Source organism: Drosophila hydei, unplaced genomic scaffold (assembly GCF_003285905.1).
Source record: "Drosophila hydei strain 15085-1641.00,03,60 unplaced genomic scaffold, DhydRS2 tig00000415-arrow-arrow-pilon, whole genome shotgun sequence".
Classification (NCBI taxonomy): domain Eukaryota; kingdom Metazoa; phylum Arthropoda; class Insecta; order Diptera; family Drosophilidae; genus Drosophila; species Drosophila hydei.
Genome location: NW_022045726.1, coordinates 209,960 through 223,782, shown reverse-complemented (window position 1 = coordinate 223,782; position 13,823 = coordinate 209,960). Strand labels below are relative to the sequence as shown.

General features: G+C 42.6%; 2 protein-coding genes across 3 annotated transcripts in view; both read right to left on the bottom strand.

Moving 5' to 3' along the window:
* Window positions 1-13,445, bottom strand: part of LOC111602821 (dopamine D2-like receptor) — a 71,283-nt gene extending 57,838 nt beyond the window's left edge. For both annotated transcript variants that reach the window (XM_030224228.1, XM_030224227.1), the window contains exon 1: window positions 13,276-13,445. The gene's annotated coding sequence lies outside the window, so the exon portion shown is untranslated. The remainder of the gene's footprint in view (window positions 1-13,275) is intronic.
* On the bottom strand, window positions 9,672-10,589 carry LOC111598293 (ubiquitin-conjugating enzyme E2-22 kDa-like). Its single transcript, XM_023313477.2, has one exon. It carries the CDS (start codon window positions 10,286-10,288, stop codon window positions 9,689-9,691), a length of 600 nt encoding a protein of 199 aa, XP_023169245.1. The 5' UTR covers window positions 10,289-10,589; the 3' UTR covers window positions 9,672-9,688.
* Window positions 13,446-13,823: the final 378 nt, after the last annotated feature.

The following is a 13,823-nucleotide window of genomic DNA, read 5'->3' as shown; positions in this document are numbered from 1 at the left end:
GAAATAGCAGCTCTTGAGATTTATGCATGCCGCTCACGGCACTCGATGCGTAATTCATAAGTCACAGAACTTAAAACGCCCACGCAGAGCCCCCAGCCAAGCACAACCCACAGCCCCAACTCCGCAACGAGCCATGTCGTGCTTCACGGCGACAAATTAGCGCAAATGTTTGCCAAATGTTGTCGCACGCGAAATATTTTTGGCCATTTGGGCAACAGCAACAGCAACAGCAACAGCAGCAGCAGCCACGACAGGTGGCTCTATAAAAAACACCTTGTCTTGATTAGCCGACTCTCGCCCTCCCTCACCTGCTCTCTGTCATAAATACGTTGCCAATAAAATGCCAGCGGCTAATAAAATAATAACTTCATCAATATAGATGGCAAAAGATATAAAAACTCGGCTTAACTCGGCGCAACAAATTGTTGGCTACAACAGCTGCTTGATATATGTCTTGATATATCTATATACATAGCTATATATAAATATATATTGCATTTGCTGTCTTAGGCTCCTTTGGAAATATACAATTATTATTATACTTTTTCATTATTATAGACTTTGTTATTAACTGGTTCAGAGTGGCATAAATTTGTGCTATGGTAAGGCCTTCTTCAAGCGATAAATTTGTATCGTATATTTAGAAATATATATATGTATATATATATATGTATTCCTCATTCAAAGTTCATTATTGAATAGGCAGAAAAGGATGTATCCGATGCCAAAGAGCTGATGTGATATTGATTAGAGTCTATCGACTCTATCGCTGCGTTGATATAGCGCTGTCCAGCTGTCCCTCTATCCATCTCTTCGTATACATGCAGCAAAAGAGTTCTCAGATCAAGTTATATTTAAGTCGATTCATTAAATAAATAAAAACGTTACTCAGCCACAGTTTAATTGAGCTCATATCACACTTTTTTAGCTAGAGTCGGCAAACTTAGCATATATTCTACTAAAGTGTTTATATATATATCCTCTTCCTCCACATATTCCAATTGTTCCTTCGGATACACATTTACGAGATATATGCCAATTCGCAAGGGCATCTGCTAGTGAGGCAACTCCTTCTTTTCCCTATGCCCATTTAAATAAATATTTGCATATCTTGAAAACTCCTTCCTTAGCCATGTTGACTTTTTCATAGAGATATTTGCTGGTAACATAACGTTCATACATGTTTGAAAGGGTATCTACTTGTTAAGCTACTCCTTCTTTTGCCATTTTCCCATTTAAAAGAGTATCTGCTAGTCGGGTAACTTCTTTTTGTCCCACATTGCCTTTAGAGCGGGCATCTGCTAGTGAGGCCATGTTCGCATTCGCTGCAGGGCATTTGCTAGTCAGGCACTGCCGTCTGTTTCACTTTTAATTGCTTGCAATTTCTGTAGTTCAATACCCGAAATCAAATCCTGGCATTCAAATTGAAGCCAAGTTTCGTTTCTGAATAAAATTATGAAATATATTTATATTTGAATAATACATTTCTAGGCACTTAAACAATCTGCCGTGGGCTGTGCGAAAATGCCAGACAAATGCCAAAGCTGCCAAAACAAAAAGCGAGAGAGAGGGAGAGAGAGGGAGAGAGAGAGAGAGAGAGAGAGAGAGAGAGAGAGAGAGAGAGAGAGAGAGAGAGAGAAACATACCGCAATAAATGCCAAAAAGATTCAAATCGCGCAAAATATTTGCCAATTTTTGTGGATTTCCTTTCGACTTTGATACATTTATAAGCACAATATATATATATATATATATACATATATATGTATATATATATATATATATATATATATATATATGTGTGTGTGTGTGTGTGTGTATGTGCATGAATATTTTGTTGTTGTTCGCACTTCGGACAGCACAAAAATAACAATTGAAAAAGGCCGCAAAATGTATTTAAATAAATTTTGTTTGAATTCGTTTTATTTTCGAGGCGAGAATTCAAACATTTGCTTTATTTAATGTTTGCTGTGCGTGTGCCTGGGTGAGCGTTGCATTGTTTGGCATTGTTTGGCTGCTTTATGAAATTCTTTAAGCACATTAAATTTCTTCTCTTTTTTATTACTGCTCAACGAGACTCCGTGCGTGTGCTGCGTGGCAGGTTAATGTGGTTAGCCGACACGTCGGCGTCTTTTTGAGCCTGTTTTTTCTTGTTTTCTGTTGCTTGTTAGGTTGAGCATCGCTGGCATCTGGGATTTGATTGTTAGTCCGCGTAACGCACAGTCCCCCACCCAGCCAGGCACACACATATGTGAACAAGTGTTTGGCATGTTTCTGGGTCGCTTTCTTTACTGATATTTGTTTTTGTTTTTGTTTTTGTTTTCCTTCTGCTTTGCTGGCTGCTGTCAAACATACCCTGTTCAGGCAGCGCGCAGCAGGGCATATGGGTTGTTACTCATTCAATTGACACAACAAAAATGCAGCTAGCCAAGTCTCAGCCAGAGTTGGGCTTACTCTGCTCATCACTCGAGCTCATGTTGTGTGTGAAGAGCATCTGCTGCTCAGCATGCCCCGCTTTGGGCTGTGCCTAACTCCTTCGGCACATGCCAATTATAAATTCGTCAGCATGTTAAAGGCAGCGCGTGTGACTGAGGCTAATTTTACAATAAACTGATTTCAAATTGATGTGTGCTTAAATAGTACTTATATCATGCTAACATTAACATACAGCCACGAATTCCCTGCCTTGGGCGTCAACTAGAGTTGAGGCCACAGACTATCAAGGAATTTCTACTGCACCTGCAGGAGGCACTTCACTTCTCTCTCTCTCGCTCAGCTTTGGCTAAGTCAAGTTTATTTACAGTTAGGCTAGATTCACCCACTGAGTGCAACAGCAAATGGACCCCCAGCACGCCACTGGCATAGGGTATAGGCACAATATTTGTCCAACATAATATGTTGGTGGCAATGGCCTGGCCAATTGAGTGCGGCAGAGGGAAGTGGACTACGGCTGCTGGCCAACGAATGTTTGTGACTTTTATGCCTGAGCCTGGCCAACGCTCAACTCCCGCATCTTTGTTGTGGTCAAGATCTTGAACCCCTGCACATGGCACATGCCAACAAGCTGGGGAGGCGAGAAGCCAAAAGCTGCCGCTGGGGCGGCTGAGCCTGGTTGACTTGTCAGCGCTGCCTCAAACACTGTGACATTGATTTTCATTTCGCAGCCCAGAGGAAGAAAACTCGACGAGAATTCACATTTTTGGCTTTGCTTTTCATCTGCTTCCCTTTTGGCTTTTCTTTTTGCCCATTTTTTCACTTGTGCTTGCTTTTTGATTCGGTTGTTTGGGCATGGGTTAGGGCTCTCGGTTTAGCTTCGCTCATTTTGATTCGGTTCGACTGGGCGCCCTCCCTTGCCGACCATGCGTCGCTGTTCAATTTTCAAAGCGAGTTGCCAACAGCTGCTACTTAATTGGAATTTTTGTGCTGCTGCGAAAAATGTGGCATGCATTGTCATTTATGTTTGCTTTGCCATTTTGGCTCTCCAGAGCCAATGCCGTGGCAAGGCACAGCGGCACAACGGCACAGAGACACAGAGCCGCAGAGCCAGCTGTTGTGGCAGGCGCAAACCTGCTTGCTGGCAACTTTTTATGGAAATCCACTCAGCACCCAAGATTGAGATGTCACAAATGTGGCAGCCACTGGTCACAGCCACAGCAAATTCATTTGCCAGTCCGAAAATACAACAAATCTGTTGCAGCAGCCCGAAATGAATGCTTTCGATCCAGCTCCAGCCCTCACCAGTTGTGTTTGCCATTCAAGCAAATATTTATCGATCAGTTGATTACATCAATGCAACTCGAATGCAGACAGATGCGTCTCAATCACTGCACTTTGATGCGGCTAGAAAGTTCGAGATAAACTCTAACGAAAGCTTTTTTCATTAAATATTTCTAAATGAATTTAGATCTCAGTAATAAAATAAATTAAATATAAAATAAATTTAATTAAGTTAAGCAAAGGGAAAGGGGTATATTGGCACTTGGCTTGTCTCTACTGTGCTCAATAACGTGGCACAGCTAGAGCGCACGCATGCCTAGAGCGCAGCAGTCGAGCATAACCAACTGCATAATACTCTGTCACTGTCCACTGGCTTGCCAGAGCTTAGCTCAGCTGTAGAGGCAGGACTTGTTGATTTCAGTCGCAGATATAAGTTTATTGGCATCGAATTCAGAGCTGTGATTCCTAGAGCTTCTCCAGAGCACCCATCAAGACATAAGACACATGAGTAAGAGTCGAGAGTTGCTAAAGAAGAATTGTAGCTGATTACCCATTGCAATTTGTCATTGAGGTTGCAAAGAACTATCGCCCAGTGCTTAGTAATTTATGAGAAAGTTACCTAGACTGATAGATAAATAGCCTGAAAAAGGCCAAGAGGTTAAGAGTCGAATGGCTTCTGTGCAGGTCGCAGAGATCGTTGCAGAGATCGTTACTCAGGAGTCAGCTACTCGCACTTATAACCAACATACGTAGCTTCAGTTTCATTCCGCCGTAGATGCTACATATGCTATATGCATATATTCATATATAGCTGAGATAATATTCGAACTGGCTTAGGCAGAGAGAGAGAGAGTTAGAACAGAACAGAATTAGCCTAGAACTTTAGCATTAGAAATGTCTCAAATGGCAAAGTGTTTGAGTATTCCGAAAGAATATATGCTATATGCCATATGCCATCTGCCATATAGCATATGCCCAATGCATAACGAAATCATTTGATTTGCCTGCGCTGCGTATGCCTCGCTGTTGAGCCGTCTAAACGCTTGGCGTCTGGCTATATTGGCACTTATCAGCTGGTTGTCTTTGGTTAAAATGCAAATGAAATGCAAAATGTTGCTTTCAAAATACTTTCGATGGCCTAACATAAGCACACACACACACATACACAGAGAGCGAAAGAGAGAGAGAGAGAGAGAGAGAGAGAGAGAGTGAGAGAGAGTGGGAGATACATCTGCAATAATAATTATGCAAATGCAAAGCCGTAATGTTGGCAAGATTTTTAAAGGCATTCGCTTTGGCTGTCAACGGCATTGGGAGCAATCTTCAGGCAGACATCTTCGGGCACATCTGGCATTTGCTCTCGCTGGCTGGCATCAGCACTTGTCTCCACTTGGCTGATTTCGTGTAAACAAAATGACGTACGCCTTGAGGTTTTTCAGCTAATACAGGATACCTGCGCCGCCAAATTTCGCTGTGAATTGCTTATGCCTGGCAACGGAAAAGAAATGAAGCCAAAGCGAAAGCAAGAAGAAGCAGACGAGCAGCCAAACAGAAGGAAACCAGCAAAGCCAGGCCAGACCAAAATATATATATGTGTATATATGGGAAAAAACTGAGCAGCACAAATCTCTTGGCTCGCGGGCAAATGCGCATAACTCGTTTGAGCAGAGAGCAGCAGCGGCAGCAGCAGCAGCAGCAGCCGCAGCAGGATAACATGGAGAACAGGAATAGGTTTAGGACTGTGTATGGGTATGAGTATGGGCAAGGCCATGGCCATGGGCATGGGCTTGAGCACGAAGATGAAGATGAAGATGAGGATGAGGATGTCATTTCTGGCCAGGAAACGGCTGCCTCCTGTTGTCTGCCGCCAGCTGCCTCGTTAGCGGCTAAAAATTTCCCCATTTTCCGCAAAAGTATTTTCAGTTTTCTTCCATTTTTTTGCGTTCTGCTCTGCGACGGCTTAGTTTTATGTCTTCTAACTAACCGAATTGCTGAAAATGAGCTTACATAAGTAAATTGTGCAGGCAGCTGCGATTTAAAACTCTGCTCTGTCAGATCTATTATCTGCCGTGTGTCTGCGTCCGCAGTCGCATCCGTCCACTGCCCAACCACACACACAGACAGACAGACACACGGACAGACAGAGAGACACACATACAGAGAGCAGGCGGAGTCGCCCCCCGTTCGCCTTGTCACTTTTGGCTGTTTGTCGCCCACACAAAGCCAAACAGCATTCAAATGGGGAAACCTTTTAAGCACCTAAAAACGAAAACTGGGTTACCACTAAAATGCACATGAGTGCACCGAAACGTCGGAGCGCCAGGATGGCGAGCAGCTGGAACGTAACGATAGCAAGGATGCTCGACCAGAGAAGGACACAGGCAGAGCGAAAGCATCAAGCCAAATACAAGTGAAGTGCATAAAGCTGTTTGTCTTTTGTGTGTGCGAGTGTGTGTGAGTGTGTGTGCGAGTACCACGCGGTTTTTAGATGTATTTTAAAAGATTTAGCGCACTTCCCCTGGGCGCCAAATGCTGGACACAAGCAGCAGCAACACACAGGAAAGCCAGAAAGAGACAGCCAAGCAGGCAGACAATAAGCGAGAGGGAAGGCGGAGGGCGTGTGGAGGGAGGAGGAGACAAGCTCAACCGAGCGACAAACCAAGCTAAAAACGAAAGACAGCCACTAGAGAGAGAGAGAGGGAGGCTGGGCGCGGGGGAGAGGGCGGAACAGCGACAGGATAGTGACAACCGCAGATAAACTGCAGGCAAGGTTCGACTTCGACGTCCAGTTAGAAGGTGCGGGCGTAAAGCGGGTGTAAAGCAAATGTGAAACAATTCCGCTAATTGCAAAAAGTGCAGCAGTGCAAGCGAGAGGGCAATAGAGAGCGAGTCGCGATTTGAGTCAAGTGCGAACCGCATGAACAGCGCCGAGGCGCTACACTGTGAAAAAAAGGGGAGAGCGAGCGAAATAAAGCCAACAAAGTGTAAGAAAATAATAGAAAAAAGGTGGAGCGGGCAGCGGGCAGCGTGCAGCGCTGGGGCATGCAACACTTTTCACGCCAACACCCTTGTGCGTTGATTTCAAAGCAAACCTAACCTAACCTAACCTAACCTTACCTAACTTTACTTAATTTGACTTTGCTCTGCTGATTTAATTTGGACGACGCAGCAGCAGCAACAGCAGCCACAGAGCTTGTGAGCTTTTCACGTTTCCACGTGCTTCAGCGCAGATTTTCTTGCAATTTAATTAATTTAATTTGGTTTTGGCTTTGCCAAATGGAAATCGCTGCCACAAGGGGCGCTGCAAGTAGCTGCTGCACGTCGCTCGCCAGCTTACAGTTCACTGTTCTCGCTTCTCGCCTCTCGAGTGTTGCATTTCTCGCACGCTTTTAATTAAACGCCACAGCATCTACCACACTTTTCTTCTACGCCTCATTATCTCCCTCCCTCTCTCTCCCTCCCTCTTCCTTTCCCACTCTAATGAACTATGCGCGACTTTTTCTCATAGTATTTGCTGCTGATGCGTGGTCATCTAAATAAAGTTACTTATCTATATTTGTTTACCTATTCCCCTAGACTGTTTTTATAATAATCCAATAAAAGGGAAAACTTTCGTAATTTAATTTTAATTTTGACTGAGCTTTCCACTTTCTATATATTCAGTTGATCGAGTAAAGCATCCAATTTCTCAAGACCTTCGATTGCATTTGCTTTTGATTTCACTTACATTGTGCCCTCTTGCTGCACGGCAGCTACTCAATTTCTTAATTAATTGCAAGAGCTTGATTCATAATCATAAATCTCGATAACAATGCAAATGCTGCAAGTGCAGTGGCTGTGGCTGTGGCTGTGGCTGTGGCAGTGGCAGCAGGTGCAGCAGAGCCGCAGCAGAGCCGCGAGCTGATTAATGGAGCACCTATTGTCATTGGGACTCGGCAGTGCAAGATATTTGCCGTTACCTAATTTTGAGCAGTGCAAGAAGAGGACGGAAAAGTAACTACAGACGATGAGCATGAGCATGAGGATGAGGATGAGGATGATATGGAGAGCTGATGATAATGATGATAGTTGCGTTGCGTTGCGTTGCGTCGAGTTGGTGGGGCAATGGGGCATTCGAGTGCGCTGACGGCCGCACTGACTAACAAGGATAATTGCAAAAGGAAGTAACAATAAACCCAATGCTATCGAATCGTATCCAGTTATAGTCACAGCCAAAAGCCACACGGACTCCCACTCCCGCCCCCTCTTCCTCTCGCTCTGTGTGTGTCTGTGCATGGACAGAAAACAAAGGGCAGTTCAGTAGCTGACTGTGCCGCGTACCCCGACTGCGAGCCCGTGCCCGTGCCCGACCCCGACCCCGACCCCGACCCGGATCCGGACTCGAGGCCGGACCTGGGACCGTGCCCGGACACAGATACGAACCGAACCGATCCGGGTGCCCTGTCTGGGGGCCAAAAAGCAAGCAAAATGTTTGCGAGAGCGCGCAATCAGCGTAAAGTGCGCGACGCTTTGTAAGTGAAACGATAAAAACAAAATAAGAAAGGAAGAACAAAAAAACGAAATGCTGTGGGACGGCTGGCAGCAGGCAGCAGGCAGCAGGAACTGGAAACTGGGAGCTGGGAGCTGGGCATTGACTGAGCAAAGCACAAACGGAGAGCGAACGCGCAGCAAACAGTCGAGAAAATAATAAAATGTCGTTTATTGACGGAACGGAGCGAATGAGGGCGATTGTTTTCAGGTTTTCCTTTCGCCAATGCCTAAGTCCCACTCCAGTCCAGCCCAGCTGCAGCAGGGCTCGTCGTCGTATCTGCTAAGAAAATAGAACATTTGCCACAGTCTTCAAGCCATCGACTGCACACTCAATGCAATCAACCAGCTACGCAGCCAGGCAGGCAGCCCACCAGCGGTACCAGGAGATAGAATATTCTCAATTAGTAAATTAAATGTTTCAACTAGCAAAAGTTGTGCTCAAAGCGAAGCTCATTTAGCTATTTGATTTATATTTCATTCACTTCTTCTGAACAATTATTGTAGACATAATTTCTGAAGAACTGTCCAACTAAATTGACATACTTTAAAGCTGCTTGAGCGGACGCTTTAGATGAGCTTTAAGAGTGCTTCGAGTGCGCTAAATATGTTAGCTTTAAGTAAGCTTTAAGCTTGCCCTTGAAGTGCGCTTTGGCTGTGCAACAAGTTTGCATAATTTGTTAAAGAACTATTACAATGATGTATGTTTGAAGTAAGCTTCCATAAATCTTTAATTAAGCTTTAGCTAAAGTTTAATTGAACTCTATAAGCAAATGAATGAATATATGATAATTAAACTTTAAAAGAGATTCAAGAAAGTTGTATATATTAAGCTTTAACTGAGCTTTAAGTGGCCTGGAAACTCAGGCTGCTCTAAGCCAGCTTCAAGTGAGCTTCAAAGTATAAGCTTTAAATAAGCTGGAAGCTGCATGTTGGAGCTTTAAGTAAGCTGGACGGCTTCTAGTGAGCTTGAAGCTGTAAGTTGCAGCTTTAAGTTGAAAGCTGTAAGTTAGATTTAAGTACAAATTTTCGAGTCACTTGACGCAATTTTCTACAAATTTTTATTGCAACAAACACGAAATATATTCCCATATATATATTACTATTATATGTCATCATATATATATTACACAACAAAAGGATTTGGAAAAGTATAAAACTACAAAAAGGGTAAAAGTTTGCAACATTCATTGTAACCTTTGCGTTATATAGAAATTGCGTTGAGCTTTTCGTGCGACAGCTGTTGATGTGTTAGACCGGAATTTGGGTATTCCGTTGATGTAAAATTGATTGATTGATTGGGGTTGATGGGGGCTAGAATTTATAGGGCTTGTCCAAAGTTAGATGAGCATACAAATTATACTGCTGTATCTCGAACTTTAATTTCTATTTGTCCACTTTATAATTGTTTTGGTCTTGTGTTCGTCTTTTGTTTCTCTTGGTTTCAATGAAACAGCCGCTCGGTGGCACCCTCCAGATTCCAATTCTCTTTGGAGAGCATTATGCGCGCCTCGTGCTCATCTACACCCATTTCCTTGAGATACTGCACCTTCGTGTCGCAGTCGGGAAAGACGTGCGGCCCGCCAGCATACACGTTGGTCCAGTGCTTGGCCGTTAGCTGGAACACATCGGGCTTGGCCTTGAACTGGTAGGCGATGCAAGCGTCCTGCGGATCGTCCGGCTGGGCCGCGGAAAGCAGAGCCTGCAGCGAGAGCAGCACCGTGCGCAACGTCATCGCCGCTGCCCAATTGTCCTTCAGTATGTCCCGGCAGATGGCGCCCGATGCAGCCGAAATGTTTGGATGCCAGATGCGTGTCGTGAAACGCACCTTGGGTGGATTGAACGGATACGTCTCTGGCACCTTTATCTCCAGCGCAAACTTGCCGCCCTCGTAGGGCGAGTCGCTGGGTCCCGTAATCTCGCCGCGCAAGTTCGTCCAGTTGTCGTTAACCACTTCGATCTTGATCATGCCCTGGATTATCTCGTCGCCTCGCATAACCTCCTTAAGCTCACGCTTGATCCGTAGGATTGACATGTTGGCCATTGCTTAGATCCTACGGAATGGGCTGAATCCCGTTTTCTTACTGTTCTTATTGTTGCTATTGCTTATGTCTTGGCGTGGCTTGGCTTGGCTTGGCTTCGCTTCGCTTGGCTTGGCTTGGCTTGGCTTGGCTGTGTTTCGTACCAGGTCTCAACGGCTTAAAATATGTTCTAGTATTACGCGAATTTGATTAACGCTTGCGGAACATTAGATTATGTTGGTTTTAAAAAATTTTAATGAAATTATTTCATAAGAATTGTAACTAATCAGCACACAAAAAACACTGGGAAACGTTCATCAAACTGATTAACAAAGCAAATGCTTCCATGTTACACAAAACGACAAGTCAAGAAGAGAATATGAGTCCCTAGGCCCATCACAATAAGTGAAAGTATCGAGTGTGCCCGACTAGCAACTACCCTGAACGCTTCGCAGAGCAGACAAAACCTTGTTCAGCTAATGTCAAACTAGGTTAACATGACAACAACTTGGCTTTAACCATATTGAAAAGCTTCCAATATAGTTTGAGTTTAGCAAATCAATCAGAGCTGAAGCATTTGCAGCTCAGCTCAACGCAAAATTGTAACTAAACGAAATTAGAGTTCAGAGCTAAACGAGCAAATGCAATTAAACTGCTGGCTAAGTTTAACTACCTGTCAGTCGAAGTGGAAAAGGATGTGGAAGTGGAAGTGGAAATGGAAGTAGCAGAGGAAGTGGCACATGGTGAAACGGACTCGAAGCTGTGGAGAACAATGTTGGATGGCATAAAGAAAATTGGAGTTAAGCCGAGCTGGAGTATTGTTCTGTGGGTGGCGACAATATCGCTGGCAGGCAGACGCGCTCAGTAACACGCAATCTGACGCTGTCAGACATGCACACACACCGACACACAGACACACAGCGTGTGCGACATAAATATGGCGGGGTGTGAGACAAACGCAATCACTTGTTACACGCTCGAGTTTCTGCTACCCATTGTGTTGTGTTTTGTTGGCTTGGCTTTGTTTTCACTCTAGTTCTGTGCGTCCTCCCGGCGCGTATATCTCGTATATCTTGACGACTGGCGCACGGTGCGTATGCGTATTTTTAATTACCAACCACGGCATTGTTCATACGCCGCGTGTGACAAATCAACAGGATATACTGGCGGGGCAGCTTGTCTTATTGCTGTCACGGCCATTTGTTGCGTGCCAACCGTCCCAGCATAAACAAGACCATACAACCACCGCCGCACCACCGCACCGCCGCACCACCGCACCACCGCACCGCCACAGCAGCAACCAACACACCACGCACGACTCACCCAACCCTTGGCCCATTTAGCTATCGCTGTCGCTGCTGGCCCCGTTTTCATGCACATTTATCGTGATTAGCTATTAATTGATAATAATTAACTTAAGCACATGCCGCAGATGTTTGCCTCAGCCTCAGCCACAGCAGCCAGGAACAACTAAAGGGCATATTAACAGCGTTTGCTGTTTGACTGCCAGCAGACCCGGCCATCGATATGACTATTTATTGCCGCCGCCAACTCAGACCCCGAATTCGCTCCTCTCGCACGTTAACATTTTGTCAGCAAATCGCAAACATTCTTTGCCATTTTCATTTCAATTTCTGTTTGCTGGCAGCTTGCTGCCGGCGCCAACTGCTGACAATGTTGGCAGACGAACTTCTAACACAATTACCAGCAGCTGCGACTAACTGCATAATGAATTGCTTAGTTGCAACTATAATTTAGTTTGTAATTAACTTATATTTCGTATTTGGAGACTGGACAGTGCAAATAGCAGAGATGGCTATAATTTGATATACATTTTTTTTTCAAAATATAAAATTATTTAAATCATTTATTTACAATCAAAATATAAATGCAATAAAAATAAATAAATACATAAAATTCAATTTAAAAATGGTAATTGTAATAAAATTATTTATAAATAGATTTTATATTTGATTTATGGATACTTTCCTTTTAGGATATATCATTTACAATAATTGAATTTTTAATACATTTTATATATTTTTTTTTCCTATTATTATCTTTTCTTTGAAAAAAAAATATTTAATTAATCTATTAGTAAACATTTTTTATGGTTTTACTAAATATATTTGGGATATTAAGCTGCACTTTTATGATAAAATAAAAAATTAATTGGACTAAGCCGTTTATATATATATATATATATATATATATATATATATATATATATATATATTATAGTTTCCTGAGTCTGACATCTGTCTCTTGAGCTCGCCTCGAAACATTTTAATCTAAAATAGCTTTTAGATTCAAGGAAGGAGTTATAAAAAACCACACTCAAAGATTAATTTTAATAAGCCAAGCTTCTCATGACTCTAAGATACAGCTCTAAAATCTGCAATATATATATATATATATATATATATATATATATATATATATATATATATATATATATATATAAAGTAGATGCTATGTAGAAGAGCAACAGTTAAGATGCCAGGAAACTAGTCTGTCTGTAAGCTCGCGAAAAAGTGAGACCTGGACATAGGAACACGAAAGACAGCGCTCAGCTAGAGCACAAAGAAGTGGTCCACCTGGAAGGCTACCGCAGGATGACTGCTGTCAGCCCAAGAAAGAGGAGATCTCTGGACAGTAAGCAGTAAAGCAGTCCGGCTCACCGGACGTGGCTGACGTCGCATAAAGCATATTCATCAAAATCAAAAAAAAATAAATAAAATAAAACAAAATCAAAACTTCATTTGTAACTTTTTTAAGCACACTTTATACACAATTTGTTTTTAGTGTTAATATTCAATAATTTTGTAACTTAAAAAAAAAGCATTAAAAAATTGATTCATTTGCCAGTAAAGATTCATGGCACGGAGACACCTTTGCTCTGCGCCTATTTAGGCTACATCACATCTCTGTTTAGGCTTAAAATAAATAGTTAATTATATAATGCACAGCGTCATGCTGCCATCTTGATCACTTCAAAGCAAATACTTACGATGCGCGCCTTGGAACGTCACTCGAGTCTGAAGCGATCTCTCAGATCCGAAATATTTTAGCACACATGAAAATTGCGGACAATTCAAACTTCTGGCTTCGGCTCTGGCGCCGTTCGCTTCACTTATTTCTCTTCGACTTATTCACACATCTAGTACACTTATTGTTATATTTTACAACAAAAAAAAAAAAAAAAAAAAAAAAAAATCCAAAAAAAAGTAACTAACTTCTAACACAAGAGACAAGAAATAACCAACAACAACGGGATGATTTAATTGCCGACGGATTAATTGAAAAGTGAAAACTCGGTTTATATTTGTTTCTATAAACTGTGCACGCAGCGTGTTGATTGAGCTGATTGCGATTTGATTGATGGCGTTTTGAATTTCTGTAACGATTCTCCAGACACTGAGTTTGAAATGAGTTCGTGAAACTTGGATGTTTTTCTGTAGTTTGTTGATTTTGATTTTGATTTTAGTTTTTAGATTTCTGTTTTTCTTGTTTTTATTTTATTTTTTATTTTCCATTTTTTTGGTTTGGTTTTTTGTT

Coding starts and splice junctions, on each gene's coding strand:
- LOC111598293 (XM_023313477.2), bottom strand. CDS start 10,288: ATGGCCAACATGTCAATCCTACGGATCAAGCGTGAGCTTAAGGAGGTT.